Source organism: Monodelphis domestica, chromosome 1 (assembly GCF_027887165.1).
Source record: "Monodelphis domestica isolate mMonDom1 chromosome 1, mMonDom1.pri, whole genome shotgun sequence".
Lineage (NCBI taxonomy): Eukaryota > Metazoa > Chordata > Mammalia > Didelphimorphia > Didelphidae > Monodelphis > Monodelphis domestica.
In genome coordinates, this window is record NC_077227.1 from 214,522,311 (window position 1) to 214,548,608 (window position 26,298).

The 26,298-nt window shown below is 36.7% G+C and overlaps 1 protein-coding gene across 4 annotated transcripts in view; it reads right to left on the reverse strand.

Annotated features, from left to right (window-relative positions):
• G2E3 (G2/M-phase specific E3 ubiquitin protein ligase) overlaps positions 1-25,712 on the reverse strand; it is an 81,092-nt gene extending 55,380 nt beyond the window's left edge. Inside the window, exons 1-4 of one of the 4 annotated variants that reach the window (XM_007472533.3) lie at positions 25,426-25,555; positions 2,850-2,896; positions 2,708-2,771; positions 641-738 (exon numbers count right to left, since the gene is read on the reverse strand). In XM_007472533.3, the coding sequence (XP_007472595.2) occupies positions 641-738; positions 2,708-2,744 (135 nt within the window). In that variant the 5' untranslated portion in view covers positions 2,745-2,771; positions 2,850-2,896; positions 25,426-25,555. Of the gene's footprint in view, positions 1-640; positions 739-2,707; positions 2,772-2,849; positions 2,897-20,588; positions 20,801-25,425 lie in introns of all 4 variants that reach the window. The other 3 variants (XM_056810440.1, XM_001368595.4, XM_007472534.3) reach the window with 3 other exon arrangements.
• Between the last annotated feature and the right edge of the window lie 586 nt (positions 25,713-26,298).

A 26,298-nucleotide genomic window follows, 5' to 3' on the forward strand; every position in this document is an offset into this window, starting at 1 on the left:
GTGTTACATACTTTTAAAACCTGAAAACACTACAAAAATGTCAGATATTATTATTACTACTACTATTTTCATAGCTATATTCTATAAATAAAGATATTAATTTCAGTAATCCAGTATACTGAGAATTGGATAGAGAATATTGCCATATACCATGCTGATAAAAACTTGGCAAAATTTTTCTTCAACAACTGACCCCTTTGGTTTGAAACCTGGTAGTAAAGTTCATTAAACTGATATCTTGATTCAGTAAATTTCATTGGCATGAAAAACTTCTACAACCTAAACATTTTAAAGAAATAAACAATAAAATTCTTTAGACAAAGAATTATAGGCAGGCCATATTTGTATGGCCAATTAGATGAAAATAGTTTTTCATTTTAAAATAAAGTTTAGTTGTTTTTAAAAATATAAAAATGAGTTCTTACCTAATAGACTATGCAGCAAGCCAGGCCCTTACACTGTCTGCCTACCTTGATCTAAATTAATACCTTCATTTTACAAAAGAAGAAATTAAGGTCTAGTTTTACTAAATTTAGGGAAGGGTTGGGCAATTTTCTCATGACCAAAGGTCAGAATTAAGTCTTACTTTTTCCAAGAATTAAAAATTTGAATGATTTTTCTCAAAATCAATCATACTTACCAAACAATAATAATGTACAGTGAGGTTGTAATCATGGTAAGTTTTCTTTTCTCCATACTTTTCAGGATGGTCATCAGTTCTTTTACAGAGAACACAAGCTGAGAGAGTGAAAGGTTTTTCAATGTATTTTAGTGCAAGAGCTACATATCAAATGGCAATATACAAAGCCAATGTATAGTGAGTGACACAGAAGAGATATAAAGTACATAGAGATATAAAGGAGAGAAACATCACCTTTGGCTGAGGTAATTGAGGAAAGTTTCATAGGAAGGATGGTACTCCCTAAACTAGTTGTAAAAGCTTTAATTATCTATGGATTAAATTACCAACAAAAAAGTATAATTTAAACAAGGGAAGAAGACAGGCAATAAAATATAAGTAGGAAGCTTACAGGTTGGCTTCACATTCCCTACTTATATTCCTTTCTGTTCCCCTTGAGGACAACTGGGGGAGGGGAGAAGAAATAAAATGTTCCTACCCTAATTTTTCCCCCAGGCAAATTATCTTTATTTATTAATTTTAATTCAGCTCCTCCCTCCCCATACCACAGAAGGAATCATCTGGCAAAACATAGATTGTGGCTTTCATGTTTCCACTTCTCAATTTGTTCTTTGGAGGTGAACATTCACAAGTAATTCTTAAAATATTAAATCTGCGTATGACATTCTCTTATTTTATTCATTCCACTCTTCATTATCTCATACAGTTTATTTTCAAGTTTAAAAAATGTATCTGCTCATCATTTCTTATGGCACAGTAGTATTCCATCACAATCATATGTCACAATTTGTTTAGCCATTTCCCAATTGATTGACATTCCCTTGATTTCCAATTCCTTGTAACCACAAATAGAACTGCAAAAACTATTTTGAACATGATTCTTTTACTATGTCTTTGATCTCCTTGGGAAATATACCCAGAAATTAGATTATCTAAGGATATACACAGTTTAAAAGTTCTCTAGGTATAATTCCAAATTGCTCTTCAGAATGACTAATTCAATTCAAAGTTCCACCAATAGCGTATTAGTGTCCTCACTTTTCCCTATTCCCTTCAACATTTGTCATTTTGCCCTTTTGTCATGTTAGCCAATATGATGGTATCAGATGAGAATCGTTTGGGTTTGCATTTCTCTAATTATTGATTTAGAGTATTTTTTCCATGTACCTATCTATATTTGGCTTTCATTTCTTCAACCACAAACTTACTGTTTATGTATTTTGTCCATTTATCATTTGGGGGATGGTTCTTATTTCCATAAATCTGACAGAGTTCTCTCTCTTTTATGAGACCTTTATCTAAGAGATTGTCTATGAAAAAATCTTCAATTTTCTGCTTTCCTTCTAATTAAGGCAATATTTATTTTATTTGTACAAAATCTTTTCAATTTAGTATATTTGAAATTATCCATTTACATCTCACAATGCTCTCTATTTCTTATTTACTCACAAATTCCTCTCGAACCCATAAGTCTGATAGGTAATATGGTCCTTGTTCTTCTAATTTGCCTATGATATCTCCTTTTATGTCTAAATCATGTAACTATTTTCATCTTATGCTCTATGGTTTTAAAAAGAACAGATAAGAAAAATATTTAGGTTACCCAACCCGATTAAATCAAATACTAGTCATTATAAAGAACAATGTACATGCATTGCACAATCAAAAGCACAGAACAAGGTCTTAAGATAGAGATCCAAAGTAAAATTCAAATTCCATTTTAATTCCATACTATGTCCTAACTGCTTTAGTAAAACTTTGCTATAATGTTTCCATTGCTCAAATCTATTCATTTATAGTTTCAAATAGCCAAGTTTTTCCATTCAATTAGGTAATTTAAAACTATTAGAAATATCAAGATACTTCAAAGAGGACTTGCAGAACTACAAAACAGAATCTAATATAAACTTCTAATTTTTTTTTGTAAAATAAAAGTGTAAAGCATCAGTTTAAAAAAAGGTAAATTTAATTTAGCCTTTTGAAAATGTTAACTTTTGAAATGTTGACAAATATCAATTACTTAGAATAAAGGTAAAAAAAAGTCATTAAATTACAACGTTTACTCACCAAAGTTCTGAAGCTGACAAAGATTATTTTCATTCATGCTAATGAGCTCCTTTGAAATCAAGTCCTAGGAGAAATTGAAAGTAATTTATCAAGGATCCACCTTACAAATGACAAAATTGTCCAAAACTTTGAACAAACTTACTTAGCCTGCATAAGATCTTTATACAGGAGTCTGGAGAATGGTTACAACTAAAAAAAAAACAAAACACTTAATCATTTTTGACACAAAAATTAAAACATTCCTTTTAGGATGGCACAAAGATACATAATTTTAAAGTTGAAAAAGATATGGAAAGTATTTCAACTTCATTTGATGTAAAGAAAAATGAGGATCTGATTAAATTATTTACTCGAGACCATAGAGGAAATTAGTAGCAGGGCAAGTTCTAAATCTAGGTCTCCTAACTGAGCATTCCATTTATATGTCATACTAAATTTCCCCCATCCTAAATATATACACATTTTAGACTGCTGATTAGATTGACTAGACTATAGAGAAAATAACAAGCAAGTTTGTAGTAGCTTTTGGAAAACTGAGGTTTGGATTTGCATTCCATGTATTTTAATTTTGCTTAAAAAAAAATGCTAGTGAATTTTTGAGAGAGTCCAGAAAGATGGCAGTTAGAGACATAATTTCAGTCTAATTCTCCCTTCCCACTATATAGATACAACTCCCATATTCTAATTTATTGTCTCCACTTGTCCCAGTGAAGTGAATTTAGACCAAATTTCCTTTCATCTCTGAGAAGCATTTAAAAACCTACTTCATCAATAGCTGATCAATCAACAATTATTTATTAGGAACTGTGTGGGGTAAGATTCAGTATGTAATTCTCATAATAGTATTTGGCTTGTTGTAACTCCAATTTTCAGGACCCCTTAGTATTACTATCCTTTGGAGTAGAGCTATCCCTATCCCACCCCTGCATAAAATTTTTAGTTTTCCAGATTTGTTTTCTAAAACCTTGAGAAGAGTTTATCTGTACCCTGGGAAGAAAGCCAACTACAAGATAAGCTGAATGAGGGAAAGTACAGTTAGTTTCAAAAGTATCATTATGGTCCCCAGCCTGGGAATCCCATGATAGTCACAGGTTTTTCTGGATCATGGGTTTATTTAGGGGTATGTAATGTTGAAAATCATACACTCAAGACTGTAAACATTACAGCCCCCTGTCTGTGGGATTGGACAGAGGGGAGGCAGAGAATCTTGTGTAAGGATTGTTAAAAAAAAAAAGTCTGTGATTGTACCTAGAAGAGAGGGCATTTTTGCCCTGAGCAAGCCACTTGGGTGGGCAGCTCCCTTTTTCTTCCATTGCCCTCCCTTTTCCCCCACTTCCCTGCTGTCTGCTGTTTTCTCCAAAATGAAGCTGCTTTTCTCTGTTAGCATCTTATCAAGTCTACTGGGGTACAAGGCCCTCCATAATTCCACTCCACAAAGACTGGGGTTTGTCCAGGATTCTATAGTGATAGGAGTACCTCGGTTTACCTATCTTCTAGGCAAATCTGAGTCCTTCTGTATGCTTCTAAAAAAACCCATGAGCAAAAGAGTACATAGGAACTGATAGATGCAAGAGAAAAGATTTAACACTTCTAACATAGAGACCATTTCACATGAGTATGAACAGCAAACCTTGTGGGATGGTGTCCTCTCTCTCTAAGCTTGTGTGTGAATGTATACAGCTTGAATAACTGACTGGCAGAGTCCAGAAGCAAAGTTTAAAGACCAAGCAAAGTGAGCAGAAGTTCTTATTATCACAGCTCTTTACAAATATTTGGAAATTTTTTTCTTTACAAATACTTGGAAATCTTCTATTTTGTTAAATGCCTATACTTTCTCCTGGAAGTATATAGTCAGTTTTATGGGTAGGTGATCCTTGGTTGTAGACCCAATTCTCTTGACTTTCTGAGTATTATATTCCAAGTCTTGTGGTCCTTTAGTGTGGAAGCTGCCAGATCTTGTGTGATCTTGATTGGTGTTCTTTGATATCTGAATTGTCTCTTTGGCTTCTTGTAAAACGTTTTCCTTAGCTTGGAAGCTCTTAAATTTGGCAATTACATTCCTGGGGGTTATCTTTTGAGGATTTAGTGTAGAAGGTGTTCTATGAACTCTTTCAATGTCTATTTTCCTCTTGTTCAAGAACATCAGGGCAGTTTTCTTGGCTAATTTCTTGTAGTATGATGTCACGGTTTCTGTTTATTTCTGGATTTTCAGGTAGACCTATGATTCTTAAATTGTCTCTCCTGGATCTGTTTTCCAGGTCAGTTGTCTTCTCAATAAGATATTTCATGTTTTCTGTTATAATCTTTTGATTTTCCTTTTCAGTTTGTATTCTGCTTTTCATGGCTTCTAGCAGGTCAATTCTGGTCTCCAATTTGCTTATCATTTCATTTGATTTCTGGGCTTCTTTTTCTAAGTTGGAGATTGTCTTTTAAACTGTTATTTTCTTTTTGAACTATTTCCCACTTTTTTTGCCAAGTTTCTTCTATCTTTCTTACTTGGTTCTTAAACTCCAATTTGAGTTCCTGGAGAACTTGTGACCAATTTCCATTTTTTTGGGAAAGTTTGGATATGTTGGCTAGTTTCTCACCCTCTGCTGTCTCCTCTGTAGTCTTCTCTTTTTCTCTATAGAAGTTATCCAAGGTCACAGATTTTTCTTATTATTTTTTATAGTTGTAGATTGTAGTTCTTGGGTGTTAGGGTTTTTTTTTTTTGGTTTGTTTGTTTGTTTGTTTGTTTTTTTAACTTCCCAGCCAGAAGTCTGGGTGAGGAGGGCAGGCTCTCTGTGTATTGAACTACAGAGCAGTTTTTGTCCTGAGGTGATTTTTCAGTCTCCATCACATCTGCTGCCCTCTCTCCTCTATCTCTATGCCAAAGCTCCGTGTTCCTCCCAAGTCTCACTGCTCTCAGGAATACGTCTGTGTTGTCCTCAGCCATCCCCCTCCGACCCCCACCCCCTCGATAAACTAGAAATTGCCCTGCACTCGCTCTGACTCTGGAGCTGTAGGTGGAGTCAGGGAGGGGTTATCAACATGCACTTTAGTAGGAGTAATTTTACCCCTTATAGCATGGAAGTGTCCAAACCCTGCCCATCTTCAAGGCTATGTCCTATAGTAGAGCCCAACGCTCATCTGATTTTGATTTTTGTCCTTTTGAGGTGCTTTATATCAGTCGGTGGTGAGATGAAGCAAACCCTTGCTTCTACTCTGCAGCCATCTTAACCTGGAAGTCCAGGGATATTTTTTAAGCCAGTAGGTTATTGCAATAGTTCAAGGGTAATATGATGAAAGCCTATATCATGGTGATACTACAGTATCAGAGAAGGTAGAGTATACAAGAAATGTTACAATGATATATAAACAATAAAACTTGCCCACTAATTAGAGAAGAGTAGGAAAGAATTGGGAGTTGAGAGTATAAAAAATAAAGAGCTCAGTTTTGGAGATGTTTAGTTTAAGATGCTTATAAGATATTGTTTAAGATGTCTTTTTTAATGTTTGGAATTAAAAAACAAAACAAAAATATGCAAGAAAAAATGTGAGTGAAAAGCTGAGGGTGACTTCAAGATTTCAAACACTGTAGACTAGAAGCATGGTGGTATCTTATAGATTTAGAAAGTCAGAAAGGGTGGTATTTGGGGGATAGGACAGTAAGTTTTGTTCTGGAAAAGTCAGGTCATTAATTTATACCAAGTAAGGAATTTAGCTCCCATCTAATCCAACCTCTTCATTTTACAGAAGACACTGAGGACAAGAGAAATTAAGTGACTTGCCTAAGATTATAAAAGTAATAAATAGTAAAATGAATTTTGAACCAGGAAATACCTTTATGACTTGATAAAGTAATGTCATAAAGAAAAACAACTGTGAAAGCCTTTTAAACTCTGATCAATGCAATGAGAAACCTACATTCTGAAAGAATGAAGATGAAGCACTCTCCACTGGAAAGGTGATGGACTAAACAGCAGAATGAGATACTATTACAACATGGCAATCCTTTTACACTTCCTTGATTTTCTCACATTCAAAGGGGCATTCTAAACTTTTTCATCTTTACTCAAATCTTCTTAGGAAAGAGGAAAGATCCCACATAGAAAGTAGGACTTGAGCTGCATCTAGAAGAAAGCCAAATAAACCAACAGATAGAAGTGAAAAGGGAGAACATTTCAGGCAAGGGGAAAATGAAAACACACAAGGTAGTATGTCATGTGTAACAGTAAGAATGCAGGTATTGTTGCATTGTAAAGTACACAGAAGCATAAAGTATGAGAACACTAGGAAGTAGAAAGGGCTTTAGAGATCAAATGGAACATCCAATATTTGATTCTGAAGTAATTAGAGCCACTGGAATTCTTAACAGGGAAGTAATATAGACACATATGAGTTTTAGGAAAAATACTTGGGGGGCTAAGTGGAAGATGGATTCTTTTTTTAATTTTATTTTTATTGTCATACAAAACATGTTTCCAATTTGGTCACTGTTGTAAGAGCATACTCATACATAACCAAAATCCCAAAATGAAACCATAAATACACTGATGTGAAAAACAACTCCAATAGTTCTTTCTCTGGAGGTGGATAGCATTCGCTGTCATAAGACTGGTTTGTCCCATATCACTGCATTGTTGACAGTAATCAAGTTTTCACAAATAATCATCATATAATGTTATTAGTGTGTATGATGTTCACCAAGTTCTGCTTATTTCACTCTGCATCAGTTCCTGCAGATCTTTCCAGCGTTTTTCAAATAGTCTTACTTACCATTCCTTATAGTACAATAGCATTCCATTACCAACACAAACCATACTTTATTCAGCCATTCCCCAATTGATGGACATCCCCATAATTTCCAATTCCAATGCTAATACAAAAATAGTTGCTATAAATATTTTTGTACCAATAGGTCCTTTCCCCTTTTTTATTATCTCTTTGGGATACAGATACAGTAATGGTATGTAGATCAAGGGGTATGCCCAGTTTTATAGTTCTTTGGGCATAGTGGCAGATAGATTGTTCTGGAGAAAGACTTAAGTCAGGGAGACAAACTATGAGGACGTTTCAGTAGCCCAGGTGTGAAGTGATAAGGGCCTGTTCTGGAATGGTGGCTGTGGTGAATGGAGAGAAGAAGGGAAAATATCTGAAAGATGTTCTGTTGCCATGGAAATAAGACTTTGCAGCAACACATGATAAGTGGAATACTACAAGCAAGCTAATAAAGATGTCATTAGATTGGGAACCTGTTACTGAGAGGATGGCGATCTCCTCTACAATAAAAGGAAAGTTTGAAAGAGGAAAGAATTTAGGAGGGAAGAGGGCAAATTCTGTTTTAAATAGGAGTTTGAAAAGCTTACAGGGATCCAATTTGAGATGTCCAAAAGGCTTCTTGTGATACAAGACTGGAATTCAGAAGAGGTTAGGGCTGGATATACAAATCTAAGAATCATCTGCCTAGAGATCATAATTGAACCTATGCAAAGTGATGATATTACCAGAGTAGAAAAAAAGCACAGGAAAGATCCTTGGGGAATTAAGCAACAAATGACCTACATGAAAATCCAGAAAATAAGACTGAGAACAAGTTAGTCAAAAAGGAGAACCAAGAGAGTAGTGTCACCTTTGAAACCACCACAGTAAATTTGGCAGTTTAAAGAGGTCAGTAATGGCTTTGAAAAGATTAATTTCAATCCATTGATGAGATTAAAAGAACTGAGAAGAGAGTAGAGGCTTCAATTGTAAGCAGCTTTGGAAAAAGGTTAGCTGAGAAGGGGAGGAGAGAAAAAGGACAATAGTTAGTAGATATGTAATAAAAATCAACTGAGTGTTTTTAAGAATGGAGGAAACATAAGCCTGTTTATAGGCAGTGGAGAAGGAGTTAGTAGATAGGGAGAGATTAAAAATTAAGAAAAAATATACATGAGAGAAGGGAAAAATTTTGGAAAAGTTTAGGTTCAGGGTTGCTTCTAAAGACTTTGACTTAAGAAAGGTCAGCAACCTCTTCAATTTGTAAGAAAGGAAGCAAAAAAGCAAACATTAAAAGAAAATATGATCTCTATATAATTAACATATTGATCCTGAGGAAAGGATGCATAGAGACAATTTACCAATCAGAGGTCTTCTAGAAGAATGGAAATAAATTTAAAAACTTTCAACACCATTATTCAATAAATATAAGAAAAATTCCCATAACTTTTGAATATAGAAAATAAAGCTCCAATTGAAAAAATCCACAGATCATTACCAAGAGAAAACAACAACCAAAAAACAAAACTAAACTAAGACCTAAGCAGGAAACTTTAAAATACATAATGGAAAGGGAATCTGGGAAGATGGCAAAATAAGGTAGGAAATTATCTGACTCTCCCAAATCCTGACTCCCAAAACAGTAACTTAAAATAATGCCTCAAAATGAATTTTAGAGCAGCAGAAATAATTAAAATTTGGGGTAAAGCAGTAACCCAACCTATGACAATTTAGGAGGATATTACGAAAAAAATCTTATCTCCCAAGGAGGTGTTCTAACCAAGCAACTGCAGATACATCTGGGCAGATACCAAGTCAACAAACAGCAAACCCTAGGGGAACCTGTATAGGTAGCAGTTCCAACTTAAGGAACTTTCACCCCACAAAAGGTGGTGGGGTCTGGCAGCTTATCATAAAATTTGTGAGGCCCTGTGCTGGTACTGGACATGGAGCCCAGACATGCTGACTAGACACCAAACCCAACTGTAATATCAATTTAACAGCCAAGAAAGAGGCCATTTTAAAAGATGAGTGATAATAACAAAGAAACTGACCACATAATAGCTACTGTGGTGATAGAGATCAAAGTTCAAATTCAAAAGAAGAGAATGAAGTCAAAACAGTGACTTGCAAAGCTTCAAAGAAAAAATGATAAATAATCACAAGTTCGAAAAGTTTTTTGAAAGGTTTAAAATGTAATTTAAAAATCAAATAAGAGAGGCTGGGGGGAAATTGGTAAAAGAAATAAGTGTAATGTGAGCAAATCAAGAAAATTCTGAAAAGAAACTCAGTCAACTGGATAAAGAGATCCAAAAACTTTTGGGGAAAAAAAAGCTTCTAAAAAATTAGAATTGGGAAAAAGAGAGTTAATGACTTCACAAGAAACAACAACAACAAATCAAAAGAATGAAAGAAGAGAATGTGAACTATCTCATTAGAAAAACAACTGACTTAGAAAACAGATCAAGAAGAAATAACAAAATTGTTTGATAGACAACTACATTATGTTAAAAGGTACCATAGATAATGAAGCAATAGCAATACTAAACATATCCACCAAATGGTATAGCATCCTACTTTTTATTTTTTAATTTATTTTTAATTCAAAGATATTTTATTTTCCTAATTCCGTGAAATAATAATTTTTCAACATACATTCCCCAAAATTATAAGATCCAAACCGTCTTCTTCTTTTTCCCACTATCACCCTACTTTTTAAAGAAGAACATAAATTAATTACAGATGGAAATGGATAGCAAAATTATATTAGTGGGGGGACTTCAACCTCCCTCCCTCCTCCTCTCAGAAACAGACAAATCTAGCCAAAATGTTTATGAAACAAATATGATACTGATACCTAAATTATAGACCAATTTCCTTAATGAAAAACTGATGCAAAAATCCTAAATAAAATATAGCTAGGAGACTATAAAAATATGCCACAAAGATTAAACACTGTGACCAACTGGGATTTATACCAGGAATACAGGGCTTTTTCAAAAGAATCAAAACTTAACATAATTAACATAATTGATATTAATAACAAATGTAACAAAAATAACATTAATGTTATATTAATCACATATCAATCTATTGGTTTCAGATGCAGACTCAAAACTCAAATAAAAAGTGATTAAATTTAGCAATGACAAACAACAAATTCTGCATGAAGGAAAAAAGGCCTTCAATTTGAGACTATTCCTTACCCAACAGAAATTACAGAAGAGAATAGAATATTATTTCAAAGAATAAAGAATCTCAAGATGCAACTCTAAGAGACACACTCTACACTGACGTCTAAAAATCAATGAAAAAAAAAACAACTAAGGACTTCAATAAGAGATGCATTTGAAGCATTAAAAAAAAAAAAGATGGGCAAACATTCCACATGATAGAAACACAAGAAAGAGAGAACAACCAAGGAAGGGACCTGTAAAGAAGTAAATTAGAAGAAAAACAGACCCAACAACCTAGAAATCTAAGAGGTTAAAAACAATAGCAATAACAACAACAAGGAGGGCCATTAGGAGATTTATTTCTAAAGCTACACAAGGAGAAAAGCAGAATTTAAATAGGCATAACAATGGAGAGGGCAACTAGGTGGCATAATGGTGAGTCTGGAGCCAGGAAGATTTAGCATTCTAAATTCAAATTTGGCCTCAGATAATTACTAGGTATGGGACCTGGGTAAGTCAGTTAACTCTGTTACCTCATCTATAAAATAAGCTGGAAAAGGAAATGGCAAAGTACTCCAGTATCTTTGCCAAGAATATCACAAATAGGGTCATGAAGAGTCAGACAGAATTAGAAAATGACAAGTTAAATGATGGTCCACACTATAGACTATGTTTCAAAACACTGCAGAATGTAAAGGTACATAAAAGAGCAGTATGGTGGGAAGTAGAGGGAATTGTGTGATGTACTCCAGTCAAGTGGTTGGTAAATGGCAATCTAACACAGAAATTGATAAAACAAAACAAAACAAAATGTTCTAGTGATAGGTAGAAAAAAAATGATTTGTTAACTGAAATAAAAGAAAATTTGTTTTAAAAAATCTTAATCTGATCCTACCATCCCCTCACTTGATCATCAAAATTATTTCTCAACACCTTGAACAGCCTAGCTTTTGATATTATTACTAAACTTCACAAACTGGGAATAAAGAAGATAATAAATGAAGTTCAAGCTGTTTAGCATGATACAAGATAAGACCATACACAAGTAACTTTCTAAAGTTACAGTGTGGTAAATATATAGCAAAGAATCAAGAAAGAGAAAAGAGAATCTTGAGAAGTAGATCCCAGAAGACTTAATGGAAAAAATAGCGCCTGAACTTGGACTGAAGAAAATTCCTCAAGTAATGAGGGGAAACAAGCTTATGAGAAATAGCTCGCATAAATGCACAAATGTGAAAGACTGTAAAATTAAATTAATAGTTCAGGTTGGTTGGAAAGTAGAGGGCATAAAGGAGAATAATAAGAGGAGTTTACATACATCTTTCAGGTTTAAGAAGCACTTTAAATACATTATTTCATTTCATCTTCATCTTCAGCAACTTATACAGACAAGGAAGTCCTTCAGATACTTAGAGATACTTTGCTCTCAAACAAGTTCTTGCTAGTTATTTGCTATCAAACAAGCTAGTGTATACAATTCTCTCCTGACTCTAAGTGTTATGCTTAAAAATCTTATGAATGATCTTAAATGTCAAGCTAAGGATTTTTTATCATATAGGTAAGTGACAGGAAACCTTTTGGAACTTTTAAGAAACACTGTGCCGTGCCCCACCCTACCCCAGACTGTATGCCAGTGCCTACCCTCAATTGTGAGCCATGCTCCACCCCACTTCCTCCACTGTGTCCAGGGGCATGTCCATCAAGGATACCAGTATGTATAATTAGAGGAATACATTGTCATTCCCTTCCTGGAGGTGACAGAATTCCCAGTGTAATTTCTATACAGCGCATAAATCATACTAAAAGGAAAAGGGGCAGTGACCCAACCCTTATCAAAGCACTTATACCAGTGGGCCTGGGGGTATTCAAAGTGAAAGGCTGCCATTAGAACTGGAGTGCATACAAATTTCTTGGAGGGACATGCTTTAGCTACTGCTAATTGAATTAGGGAATTATCTGCTCAGATAGCTGGGTGCACATAATTCAAAACCCGGGAGACCACCACATGTTTCTGGGGGGGAGGGGTGGTGCCTAAAGGGTTTAGTGCTAGAGACACAAATCCATGTATTTTGCCCTTCCAGTTTTACAGCAGTGGGAGTGGATGGGATGGCTTGATGGGGACTCTCCCATCAAGGTGTTGGCTGAATAAATCCCCATTTGTGCTGGGTGTGTGATTTCATCTCCATCCTCCTTAAGGATTAGAGAGAATCTGATTAGCACATTCCCTTCCTGCTTGGTGAATGGAGCTTAGCCCTAGATTTGCTCAGGGAGTTATTTTAATTAGGGTCAGTGTAATCAGGAGGGCCTGGACCCAATCAATTCTTTGCTTACAAAAGCAGGATTGTTACCTGTTCTATTCACCAGTAAGGGTCCACAAAGACTAAAAGGATTTTGTGCCTTTTGCAGGGAGTTAGGTGTGGAGAATCAATCACCAATCAATAGGAGGGGAGTGGGTGCCTCAGCTGCTTACCTTCAGGGCTGGTGCCCTTGCCACTACTCAGCTCCCAGGAGCCTAGGGGTGGGGTTGGAGGCTGAAGGGAACAGCAACTCTCCAGGCTAAACTGAGGTCAACTGCACTCAGCCTCTGCAACAGTGGAAAGCGGCTAGAATGCCCTACCTCCTACATTTGATATCACCCTCCCTAAACCACACCATGACCTCTACTATTTAGTCATTTCTCAAGCCTATACTCTTGCTCTGACTTCACTTTCTTCCCTTCCCAATCTTAATCTTATTCTTGACCAACTTGTCTCTGCATTGTCTTCTATTCTCAAACCCCTTGTTAAATCACAGCAGTGAATTACTTTGGAAACCTCCTTAGTTCCAGCTAATATTGCTTCTGGAATGGAGCTAGAGGAAGTCACAGACCTATGCTAGCCCAATTCACTATAAGTTCATGTTATGTAACTTCATCTATTCCCTCTACTCATAGACCTAACACCTTAGTTTAGGCCATCACTCTTTGCCTAGATAGTTTCTTAACTCTCCAGTCCATCCTCCATACAGTTCTCAAATGAAAACTGGCCCTGTCATTTCCCTAATCAATAAATGCCACTGGCTTCTTATTGCTTCTAGGATCAAATGTCAGTTCTTTTCTTTAACTTTCTTAATTTTACAAAATTTTTATTAGTATTTTCTGTGAACATACCATAGTATCCCTTTCCATTCCTGATACCCATCCCATATGAAACATAGTAGTTTCTGGAAAGGAAAAAATTAAGAAGTCGGTATAACCAATTAATACATTGAAAAAGGCCAAAAATATGTGCAATGTGTAATGCCTATGGATCTTCCACTTTCATGAAGGGATTGGTTGGAGATGTCTTCGCATATCTCTTAATTTGGGTCCCACTTGATCTTTATAATTTTGTTACATTTACTTTTGATTTTTTTCAGGGGTGTGCTGTAGTTACTATGTATGTTTTCTTGGCTCTGCTTACTTTACTCTGAATCAATTTGAATAGAACTTTCCATTCTTCTGTGTATTCATCATGCACATCATTTCTTATAGCAAAGTGAAATTATATTGCATTCATGTACCACAATTTGCTTATTCATTCCCCAATTGATGGCCATTTACTTTGTTTCCAATTCTTAGCTACCACAAAGCATAGAGCTATAAATATTTGTAGTACATTGGGACTTTTTTCTTATCAATCTCTTCCTTGGGGATTTAAACCCAATAATGAGGACTGGTTCAAAGGGGGTAGACATTTGTTAGAAATGGTGGTAACATTTCATAGCTCTATCAAAAATGTATCGGTGTGCTTATTTTTCTATAGCCCAACATTACCTATTACCATTTTATTTTATCACTGTTGACAATTTGCAGGGTGTGAGGTGAAACCTCAGGGTTGTTTTGATTTGCATTTCCCTTAAAACTATTGATTTGGAGCATTTTTTCATGTGGTTGGTTGGGAATATTTTACAGTTCTTTTGAGAACTATTTATTCACACCCTTCAATCACATATCTATTGGGGAATGGCTACTATTCTTAAATATATGTTTTTATATTTGATAGATTTTTCCTCCATTCAACCAATTCCCTTATAATCCTAGATGTATTAATGTTGTCTATGCCAAAATTTTTCAGTTCCCACTTCTGCCATAAACGCTGTACTATGTTCTTTCTTAACTTTAATTTTGTTTTAAGGTGTCAGAGAGGATGCTGACCTCCTGTGGGATTCCTCCCCAACAATGTGCCTGATTATACAGCCCACCACTAAGCTATGCCCTTTCTTGCTGACCTTTCCTCATAACTCTTCTTTAGGTTAATGTTCTTCCACTGTTCCAGGTGTCAATTACCTGAAGATTCCAATTCCCATCTTCTCAGGACAAATAGACTGTTCAAACACCAAGTCCAACAGGCCTAAGGTCCTCTTTTCCATTCACTATTTCTATTCACCAATAGAAGCATTCATCAATGAAACCTCTTTACAATCCAATGTAAGGCCTCTTTCTGTCTCCTCCTTTTTACCTTTCCTTCCTCTTCTTCACCGACTCCCCTCTATCAGTTTTCCTCTCTCTGGGACCACAGAGGTCACCTTCCCTTCATTGGTAGTCCTTGATATGACTCTGGTGCATCATTTTTTTCCTCTGTTCCCTTTATGTACTCTAGAATGTTGTAGCCCCCCCCCCCCCAAAAAAAAGCATTGATTCCCCTGTAGGCACAGTTGTGCCAAGTTCTCTCCATAATATCTAATCTGCCTCTTCATTACTATCCCTATTAGATTTCTACCTTTACCCAACTCTTTCTGTACATTCAGAAAGAATTCTCTTAAGGGTCTCTCTATTGTCATTCTATTCCAGTTATCATCTCTGCTATTTACTTGTCTTATATTTCTGTAGTATGAGGTTTCCAAGAGACAAATATTCTCTTACTTTCTCATTTTCTTTCTAAAAATGTTTCCAAAAAAATTATTTTTTAACTGAATGTCCATTTTTTTTGTACTATATGTTTAAGCTCAGATTTATAGGACAGGTCACCCTGAATTGTATCCTGAACTCCATTACTCTTTGAAACTCATTATTCTATTCCTTTTTTCTAGTAAGTGTGGAATAGTACCGCATTATTAAAATAGTTTCCTTTGAATTTGAAGGTCTTTCTTCTGATGGCTTGAAGAACTTATAATTTCTGAGCTGAATTGTTAAATTTAACCACTATTTGTCTTAAGAGTCGTCAGCCTTCTTTTTCCTTCTGGAGGCAATCTGTGAGCTTATTTTTGTTTACAAGTTTACAGGCAGTTCTCTGAATTATTTTCATCATTGTGATATGAAGGTGTTCTTTTTTTTTTTTGTCCTAGAATATTCTTTTGGAAAACCTGTTCCTTAGGTAGTTTCTGTGTATCCTATTTTCAGTATGCTTTGCTGCAGAGTGAGCATATTTTCTTTAAATATGTTTTCTGCTTCTTTTCTGGATTGTCCTTCACTTCTGTGATTTTGCATTCCTAATTTGTTATTCTCCCCTTTGTTTCTTTGGTGAAGCTGCCATTGCAGATTCAATATTTTTTATTCATTATTTTGCTATGTAAGATATAAATTCTGCTCATATAATTCTCATTTTTAAAAAATGACCTAGAAATAGTATGCTATGGTTCTATAAACTCAAATGCCACAGGGTCCTTTGTCTCATCAAATGTTGGATCATTTTCCTTTATTTTGTTTTATTGAGGTATTTATTCATTGATTACTATATCTGGAAGCCTTATTTCCTTCTGTTATTGTTTTTCCTAATGATTTATCATTTTATTCTTGCTGGAGGCCATCATACCCTGACTGGCTGACAAGGTCACGGTCTGGGGAAATGGGGTCTGCAAAGCAGTCCCCCAGAGAATGAGGCCCGCACTGATCTGCCTCTGTGACTTCTCTCCCCAACTTCCCCCACTGATGGACTTGCTATGATTACTAATCTCTCCCCAATACAGGAGAAATAATATGAGAGCAAATACTTATAGGATCAATAAATATATATATACCCCACTTTAATCCCCCTAGATTAATACCCCAAAAAGATTGTAATTACAGAATCAAAGCCCAAAGATTATTTGGGACATAACCCCTCCTTTCTCAAGCACAAGATAAGCTTCAAGGCTTTACAATAAACACAGGCCAAATGCTTGAGCACCATAATAAATCTTTCCCTACAGTTATCACACTCCAGTGAATTTGCTGATGAACAGAAACCAGGCAGCATTGCTAGGTACTTCAAAGTAACACAAAAAAACAGAACTTGTAGATTGAGGTAAACCACAAAACTGATTTGCTTTAAGTCACTTGTTAACCTCATGCCTGGATACAAGATGTTTTGTTATTCATCTCCCAAGCAATTGTGATTGATAGTGAAAGCTGACAAAAGCAAAGTGATCCTCTCAGCAGGTCAAGAGGTACTAACCTACAAATGGCTTCATTCACATTATTCATATCTATCACAGGGTGTTGTAGAAACATAGTAAGTGATCACAGAATTCTTTGTTGTAATAACATCACAAGAATGTTGTTTAGGTGATTTGATAATATCCAATCAGAATGTAGAATGTCACATATGTAGAAGATTGATTATGTGTCAAAGAAGCATGTATCTGAAAGCCTATATAATAAACGAACCACAGCACTATGGCAGATCACTGTGTGTGATGCCTACATACGTGGGTTGAATACATGGTGTTTCTCATCTCCTTTATCCATCTGGGTTATCACATCTGAGCAGAGAGATAACCCTGGGTCTTCAGAGAGGCCACTGGATGGACCTCACTATATTCTGATTTATCGGTTCAAGAAGGCAGCTAGGTGGCACAATGAATACAGTGCCAGGTCTGGAGTCAGGAAGACCCATCTGGCCTCAGATACTAGCTATGGGACCCTGGGCAAGTCAGCCTGGTGGCCCATTTCCTCCTTTATAAAATTAAACAGAGAAGGAAATAGTAAAGCACTCTAACATCTTTACCAAGAAAACTAAAAATTGGGACACAAAGTGTTGGACATGACTGAACAAGAGAAATTTATTCAAAGTCTTTTAGTTTCTTTTTTTTTTTCTTGAAATCCTTGATATTTGGGGGCAGGGAGGGATACTCCTTTATTTTCCTTATCACTCACTTCTGGACTCCCTCCCATCTGATTGTGGTTTCTTTGGGGTCTGGATCAAAGCTTCTCCAATATTGGCAATTCAGTTTCACAGTTCACCAGAGTAGGTACGTCTCTACCCCACTGGGTGGTCAGAACTGGCTACATCTGGCTGTTCTTTCCCTCAGCCTTGGTAGAGTACTGTTTTTCTTGGCACCAATAGCTCACTGCTTTGCAGTGCTGATGCTTACAGGTTGAAACCCCTGGAAGGTTTTTGAGCCTGAAGGGCTATAGACAAACAGGCTGTGAATGACTGTGTAAATTGCTGTATGGGTACTAAGTACACTCAAGATCAATAAGCACCAGTTCCTGGGTTTTGTTTTTTTTTTTTCAAACTTCTTTTGGATTCTGAGTGTCTTAGACCTTGGAGACATTTGAAGTTGTTTTATCTTTGGCACATAATTTCTGTTTTAGAGAGGTTTGGAATGTTGTGGGGAACACAGAAAATGTCTAGTTTGCCATCTTGTTGGTCATGTAACCTGAAAGTCCCCTCTCTTTAGTTTTAAAGCCCTTCACAATATGGTCCCAACTATTCTTCCCAGGTTAAATGATGCATTATTTCCTACCCTATAACTCAATATACTTCAACTAGACTTCTCTCTTCCTTACATATCACACTTTTATTTTCCCTTTATGTGCTTTTGCATTGTGAATTTTAGATTTACTCCACCCTGCTTAGTCTAACAAACAGGAATATACACCCCTACTTAAGGATTAAGTGTTGAGAAGGATGGCCTATGACAGTCATGTGCTAGCAAATGACAAATCACAAACAACAGACAGACCCCCTGGGCTGTCTTAAGTCAAGCTTAAGCTACCATTGGTACATGTGAGACACAGGAAGTGATGTAAAAAATGGTCTACATATTTCAAGTTACTTCCTCTCTCCGGGTTCTTACACAGTGGAGACATGGCTGGTGGCAGCATGCTGGGTGTCTTGGCGCAGCTGCAGCTATTATCCGGGTTTGGTGGTGAGTGTACTTGATGTGGTGACTGGGAGAAGCTTAGTAGTGTGGTTTAGGTGAGGCTTCTTCCCTGAGCTCTCTTGGGAATTTAGGCTGACTCCTTTTTTTCCTTAACCTTTTCTAAAAATGCCATCCTCATAGGAGGCCCCTCATCTTGGAGGAGGCCTCGTGGCTGGAAGGTCTCTGAACTCCCCTTGGCTCAGGCTAGGCCGGAGAAATCTTATACCCTTTTCCCTCTCTCCTTCTTAATTCCTTCCCTCTATATTAATTAAACCACCCGAAAATTCCCAAACTGACTTGAGTATTTTATTTGGGATTTGAATTAATACCTGGCAATCATAAGGATAATATATTAGTCAAAAACCCCTAAATTTACCCCTTACACCACTGACTGCCCCCATGTCTGGAATACACTCTCTCACCTCCTTCCCTTCTCTGCCTCACAGACCTAATCTTCCTTCAAAATGTAGTTCAAGAACTACCGTCTACACAAAGCATTTTCTGATCCTCCTAAGTGTTAATGCCCTCTCCTCTTTAACTTTTAACTCTTTGTATTTCTTCGTTAAATGCTACATTGTGTGTGTGTGAATTTGTCAACTCAGATAGATTCAACCAAGAGGTATTTATTAAGTACTGTACTTATACTATATGCCAGGCATTGAATACTAAGAGCTAGTGATTCAAAGAAAAAGGAAAAAACAGTTCCTGTTTTCAGGAAGCTTCCAAGCTAACATATGTAAACAAGAAGATAAAAGATAAATTCAAAATAGATGGAATTTTGGAGAGGATGGCAATAGTAGGCAGGACAACCAGGAAAGGCTTCTTGGGACAGGTGGCATTTGATCTTGGTCTTAAAAACAAAAAACAAAAAAACCCTTAACTTTTGCCTTAGAATCAATGCTAAGAATTCCAAGGTTGAAGTGCAGCAGGGGCTAAGCAATTGGGGTTAAGTGACTTGCACAGGGTCACCCAGTTAGGAAATATCTGAGGCCCAATTGATCTTAAGTCTTAAAGGAAGCGATTTTAAGATGTGAAGGTTGGGAAAGAGAGCATTCTAGACCTGGATAAGAAGGCAAGGAAATGGTAGATAGAAAGGCAAGTTTGAAGAAAAACAAGTAGCTTGTGAAGAGGTCACAAAGATGACTGGAAAGGGATGAAGGGGACAAATTGTAAAGAACTTTATCTAGGAGGATCAGGTGTCAAATGACACAAAAATTTCACTCTGAAGTAAAAAATTTCATTCTACTATCCCTATTTTCTTTGCCATGTAAATAATATTTAAACAAATGCATGGTATCAATTGACTCTGCTTGTTCCTTCAAAGCATTCTTAAAAAATTCCTATTCTTTTGTGTCAACTATCAAAGGACTTTATAGCTGATCCTAGATGCAAAAATAAAACTACTGGGAAGTGACATGACATTATACATTAGAAAAATTACTTGGTGAACATACAAAGAATAGATTGGAGTGGGGAAGGATTTGGAGCAGAGAGACTGATTAGAAAGCTATGGCAATAACATAGCCAAAAGGTAATAGAATTGGGTTGAGAGCTGAGTAGAATGATGAGCAAGGGATGAGCAAGAAAGATGAGTTAAGGATGATGAAAAGTTGTGAACCTGGGTACCTAGAAGGGAGAAAGCTCTTTTGGAGTAAGGATTGTTTTAGCTCTTCTTTGTATTTTTGTCTCTAGTTCGATGCCTAGAACAATGTAATACATGTTTATTAAAAACTGTATTCCCTCATCCATTTCTTCTTCAACCCCTTGTAACTAGCTTCTGGTTGCATACTACTGCAGCTACTCTAAAATGATCAGTGCCTGCCTAATTAATAAATCTCATGGGTTTGTTTACTCTTTAATCACTAGATGATTTCTTCTGTTACCTTAGAGGTCATTTAGTCTCTCTGGATCTCAGTTTCCTCATCTTGAAAATGAAGCAGCTGTATGAAATGACTTCTAAGGACCCTTCCAGCTCTGGATCTATGATCCTATGATGTGCTACAGCTTTTGACACCGTTGACTACTTCCTGTTACTGGATATTCTTTCTTATTGGTTATTCAGACAACAGCAATTCAACAAAAATTTATTAAGCACCTACAGAATACAAAGAAGATACAAACATAACATAGTATCTGTCCCCAAGGAGATAAGATTCTCCTAAAGGAAATATAACAACTTTATAGATAAGTAACAAAGTATATAGAAAGTAATTTCAGGAGAGGGTGGGGCACTAATGACAAAAGCAAACATCTTGTGTAGGAAGTTGCAATATTGGGTCTTGAGAGACACCAGGTCGTCTAAGAAGCCAAGATTCAGAAGGAGTACATGGGGGAGCCAGGGACAACCAATGCAAAGGCAAGAAGAATATAGAATATCATGTGAAGGAAATAACAATGATGCTACTTTAGCTCAAATGCTGAATGAATTCTCTAGATTTTCTTACCCTCTTGCAACCTCCCTACTATGGATGTTCCCTAAGTTTTTTAATGTCTCTTTTTAATATTCACTCCCTTCCTAGGCAACTTTGTTCACTCAAAGCTTCAACTCCTACTTATATGCAGATGATGACCAAATTAATATCTTATTTCTGAACAGCTCTTCTGAAAACCAGAACTACTCTACCAGCTATCTATAAGATATCTCCATATAAATGTCTCACTGGCACAAACTAAACATATTGGAAACCAAACTTTTCCTTTTTGCCCTCTAAATAAGTTCTGTCTTTTGACACTTACTGTTTCTGGCACCAACTTTCAGCCTGTTTCTTATGTTTGTAACCTTCCGTAACTTTTATTCATCTTTCTAGAATAGGCTGCTTTCTGCCCCCATACCCAGATTACCGTGCTGCCAGAATCAACTTTCTTATGATCAGATCATGTTGCTCAAAAAAAAAAAAAACAAAAACAACAACTCTAGTGGCTTGCTATAATATAAACTAGTGAGTTTGCCTGGCCCTGATTATACTCTATAATTTAGTACCACTCTATACTTTGCAAGTCTTTTCTCATATTACTCCCATCTAACAATCTAAGTTCCAGAAAAATTGAACTAAAGGTTCTGAAGTATACCTACATACTCCATAGGGCAGCTTGTTGGCATATTGGATAAAGGGCCTGGCCTGGAGTCAGGAAGACTTGATTTCAAATATGACCTCTGCTACTTAGCTGTGGGACCCTGGGAAAGTCACTTAACCTTTTGGCCTCAGTTTCCTCATCTGTAAAATAAACTGGAGAAGGAAATGGCAAGCCAATCCAGTGTCTTTGCCAAGAAAATCCCAAGTGGGAGTCACAAAGAGTTAAGACAGAACTGAAAATGACTAAAGAAAATCAAAATTTCTATACCAAGAATTCACCTTCATCTGCTGAATCCCTACCAACATTTAAAATCCCAAACCCCAAATGCTAATTCCTTCATCTAGAATATCTTCCCTAATCTAGACATTCTCCCCATTTCCACTTTAAATCTAGTATCATAATTTGTTTTGCAACTTTTCACTTGTACTTCTCACCTAATACAGAGTATGTTTTCTGTTTGTATTCTATTTCTATTAAATGGTAAGCCCTATGAAATCCAGAACTATATCTAAATTTTATATTTTCCTATTATCTCATCTACCATACATGCACAAATAATAAGTTAATAAGTGTTTATTAAAGGAATGAGTATTTTTTCTATATATAATATTGCCTATACCGATGTCCAGATAGAAGTAGAATAGTTCGGAGGAAAAAGCACCAAACTAGGATTCAGAAGAATGAACTGGAAATCCTGGCCCTCCTATTTACTAATTTTGTAAACCTAGTAAAATAAATTCATCTCTCTGGGCCTCAAGTGATTCTATAAAAAGGGGCTGGAATAGGTGATCACTAAAAGCATCTGGAGCCTAAAACCCATATATGCTTTCAATCAACCAATAAACACTAATTGTGCCAGACACTCTAAATTGATGATAGTGATCCCTCACCTATTATGGGAGTTATATTCCAGAGACCCCAGCAATAAGTGAAAATATGCAAATAGTGGTGTTATATTTATTTTATTATATATATATATTAAGGCTTTATAAACCCTTTCCACTCTCCTATAAACTTTTTCCACACTCTTATAAACACTTCATATGCTCTTAAACACTTTCTACACTCTTAAACCTACATAATTTGGGCTCACTGCCAGAAGTCTTAGAAGACACAGAACATTACAGAAACTTCACATAAACACAACATTGCAGAACAACACCATAGTCAGCAATCAGACACTGATGTGAAGTGGACAAGGAGATGTTGAAAGTATGGGCACAGTGCAGGAGAGCAAATAGACCAATGCTACAGTCACTGAACCGATCAGTACCCAGGATACAGAACACAGCACTGTGGTTGATCGCCTTTCATTACATCAGCCAATAGTGTGTACCTAGTGTAATCTCAGGGTGGCAAACTTGCGCAAGCAGTAGTGGCTATACTGCATTTCCATTGTGTACAATATGGTATTCATCAGCAAAATTCCAGTATATGGCAAAAACTTGTGATACAGAATTAAGTGTTTTTTTTTAATTCACAATACAGTGAAGCCCCAATATAGCTAAAGACAACTGTTTACAAATTCAACAACCTGAACCTTCAAGGAGCTTTCATTCTATTGAGGAGACAACATGTATTCATTAGCTAAATAAATACAAGGCAATTTAGTAAGGATTGGTAGTGTTCAAGAAAGACATCAATGAAAATTAAGTTTAAATTTGAAGTAAATTAAGATTTTCAGGAGCAGAGAATTGGAGGCAGGAATGCTGTCCAGGAAAGGGAAGGAGGGTAACAACCAGTGTAAAGATCATACCTACAGTCATCAAAATATATGGGGAAAATGAAACTTTCTGTTTTTAACTCCTTGGGCCAAATTAAATGCAGGTGGACACATAAGCAAAGCATTACCATCTGTTTTACAATATACTGAGTTGATGAGCTATGTTAATTTCTCAGTAGGTTCTATTAAGCCTTCTTACAAATAATGTTTGGTAGATAGAGCTTGAAAGTTAAGTTAGTTAGACCTATGGTCAAGTCCAGCCTCTCATATTTATGGGCTATGTATCTAGGGAAACAATTTCTTAGGGTTCCAGGGCATTCATTGATGGAATTTGCTCCTTGGGCTTTTCTTATACCAAGGAAATCACAGGTCCAGAACAACAGTAACAAAAATTATCCTTAGAGTAAATCTTCAGAAAGAAGCAAAACTGAATGACCATGAAAATTCTTCTTTTATTATGTCCTTATGGCTAATGCTGAGGTTGGTTGGAGCCCTGAGCAGAGGGTAAAAATAAGTTACCTTTTTATGTCTGCAGTAATTAATGTTATACTCTCCACAATGTAATAGACACTACATGGAAACAAAAATACTACCCTAATAAAACTACTAAATATTCAGTTTGGGCAGTTTTTTTGATGCCAGATGTACTATCTTTAAAGTTTACTTTCTGTAGAGCTATTCAAAAGGGCACCTCTTTAAATAACAAGCAAGCTAGGATAGTAAAAAAGGATAAAAGAAATAAATTCTAGTCAAGATAATATAAGGGTTTGTATATGTCTGTATGAAACTAAATGACTAAAATTCCTGATTTCAGTAAAAGAATAGTAGGGTGAAAAGTCAGGGCTGTGGTTCCCTATGTTTTGCCCCATTGTTATCAAACAACAAAGACCTCAGCAACTTGGGGCTGATCTCAGCTGCTATTTCAGGTGAAAGACACAGGCCTAAAACTTAAATGAGCAAAGATACCGGATTTTTTACGGTAAGGTAAAAATGTTATATGAAATAAAAAGATTGGGATTTTATTTACCAAAGTTACACTCAGATTTCAGTCTAAATGACATCCACCCCTACCTCCCTTCCCAGCTCCTGCCAAAGACTTCAAAAAAATTCTCCCTCCTCACCTAGGGTAGACTTGCAACTTGGTCTGGTAATCATGAGCAATATTTGTACAGGAATTTTTCACTTAGAAAGAAACTGTTTCAACCTTCGGGAGAGGAACGAGAGAAAGAACTAAGAGCTTTAGAGGTCATTTCCATCTCCTAGCCTTCCAATCCAAACTCTCCTTATTCTTCTACTTTTTTTTTTTTAAACAAAGCAGGGCTTGTAGCAACCAGGAAGAGCCCTATTTATGGAATGGAATTCACATTTCCTTTCCTTTAGTAACAAATAAGCTAGAATTCTTAAAAATCAGGATAGTCACACGTCAAAAGAAATTAATTCTAGACAAGTTTGCGAGTGTGTGTGTGTGTGTGTGTGTGTATGTGTTCCAACACCAGCCAAGTTTCAAGACCAGAAAAGTATTATTGTAAATTCAAACTGTTAAAGATAAAATGTTGCAATTGCATTCTGCAAAATGCAAAGCTTCAGACGCGCGCAAGCCGAAGTATAGGACAGGGTTGACAAGACAAAGAGTACCTACAAGTGCCCACCTGATGCCCAGGAGCTCATTCCCTCAAATGCAAGGCTCTCATTTCCCCATATACACAGTTTTTCGGGATGGATCTGTACGATGTTCTTACAGCACCCCCACCTCCAACTCTCACCCCCCCACCCCCAACCCACTCCCCGCCCCCAAGCATCTCCGGAGCTGACCAGCGCCTGAGCTCCCAGGAGAAGCTGAGCCAGGGCTTAAGACAATACCCTCGCATCTCACCCCCAGACCCTCGAAGAAAAATGCCCGGACCCTGTTTCCCTAGACTCACCAAAGAAGCGGCTGGGAGATCTTCACAGGACCCGGCGGCCATACCTTCTTTTCAATGCCCTTCCTCCTCTTCCTCCAGCAACAGCGAGAAAACAGATCTCCGGTCCCACCAACGGCCCGAAAAATTCAAATTCAACCAACTTCCGCTCGCATCCCGGAAGGGGACCGCAGCCCCCCGCCCCCCATCCTAGGCTTGGAAACGGGGCGGGGGTAGGGGAGGGGACGGATCCACGGAGAACTGCCTCCCTGCCGATGCAGCCCTCCTCCCACCCCAAGGGGAAAGTGACTTCTCCAGACTGGGACTAGATTGACGGGTGTGAGAAGATGAGTAGGAGATACGGGAAAGGGAGACCTCTGGAAGAGAGGAACGCGAAGTTTCCCTGCGCTTCCTAGAACGATCCTAGAGCGAGGGGCACTTCATTATCCTTGTGTCCGGGACCCCTGGAACAAACTTAAAACCTATGGACCCCTTCCCAAAATAATATTTTTAAATGCATGAATTATAATACAAAATATATAATAAAATATAATTCAAAGGAAACCGAATATATTGAAGTAGTTATAAAATATAGGTATATTTGTGTATGTATCTCTATCTCTTCACCCTTCCCCTCATAAGACAAAGAGTAAAGGGTCGGGTGAATTGTTGTTAAAGATAAAATATATCGTAAAATATGATATATAACCTGTAATATATTATATTTTTTAAAAGTTTGCTCGACTTCCTGTTCTTGTATGTCTTAAGATGGGAGAGACATATGCACACACACACACACACACACACACACACAGAAATACATATTTATTTTACAAAAGTTCACCGGACCCTCCCCCCCCATATGTGTCTTAAGAGGGGAAGAGTGGATATGTATGC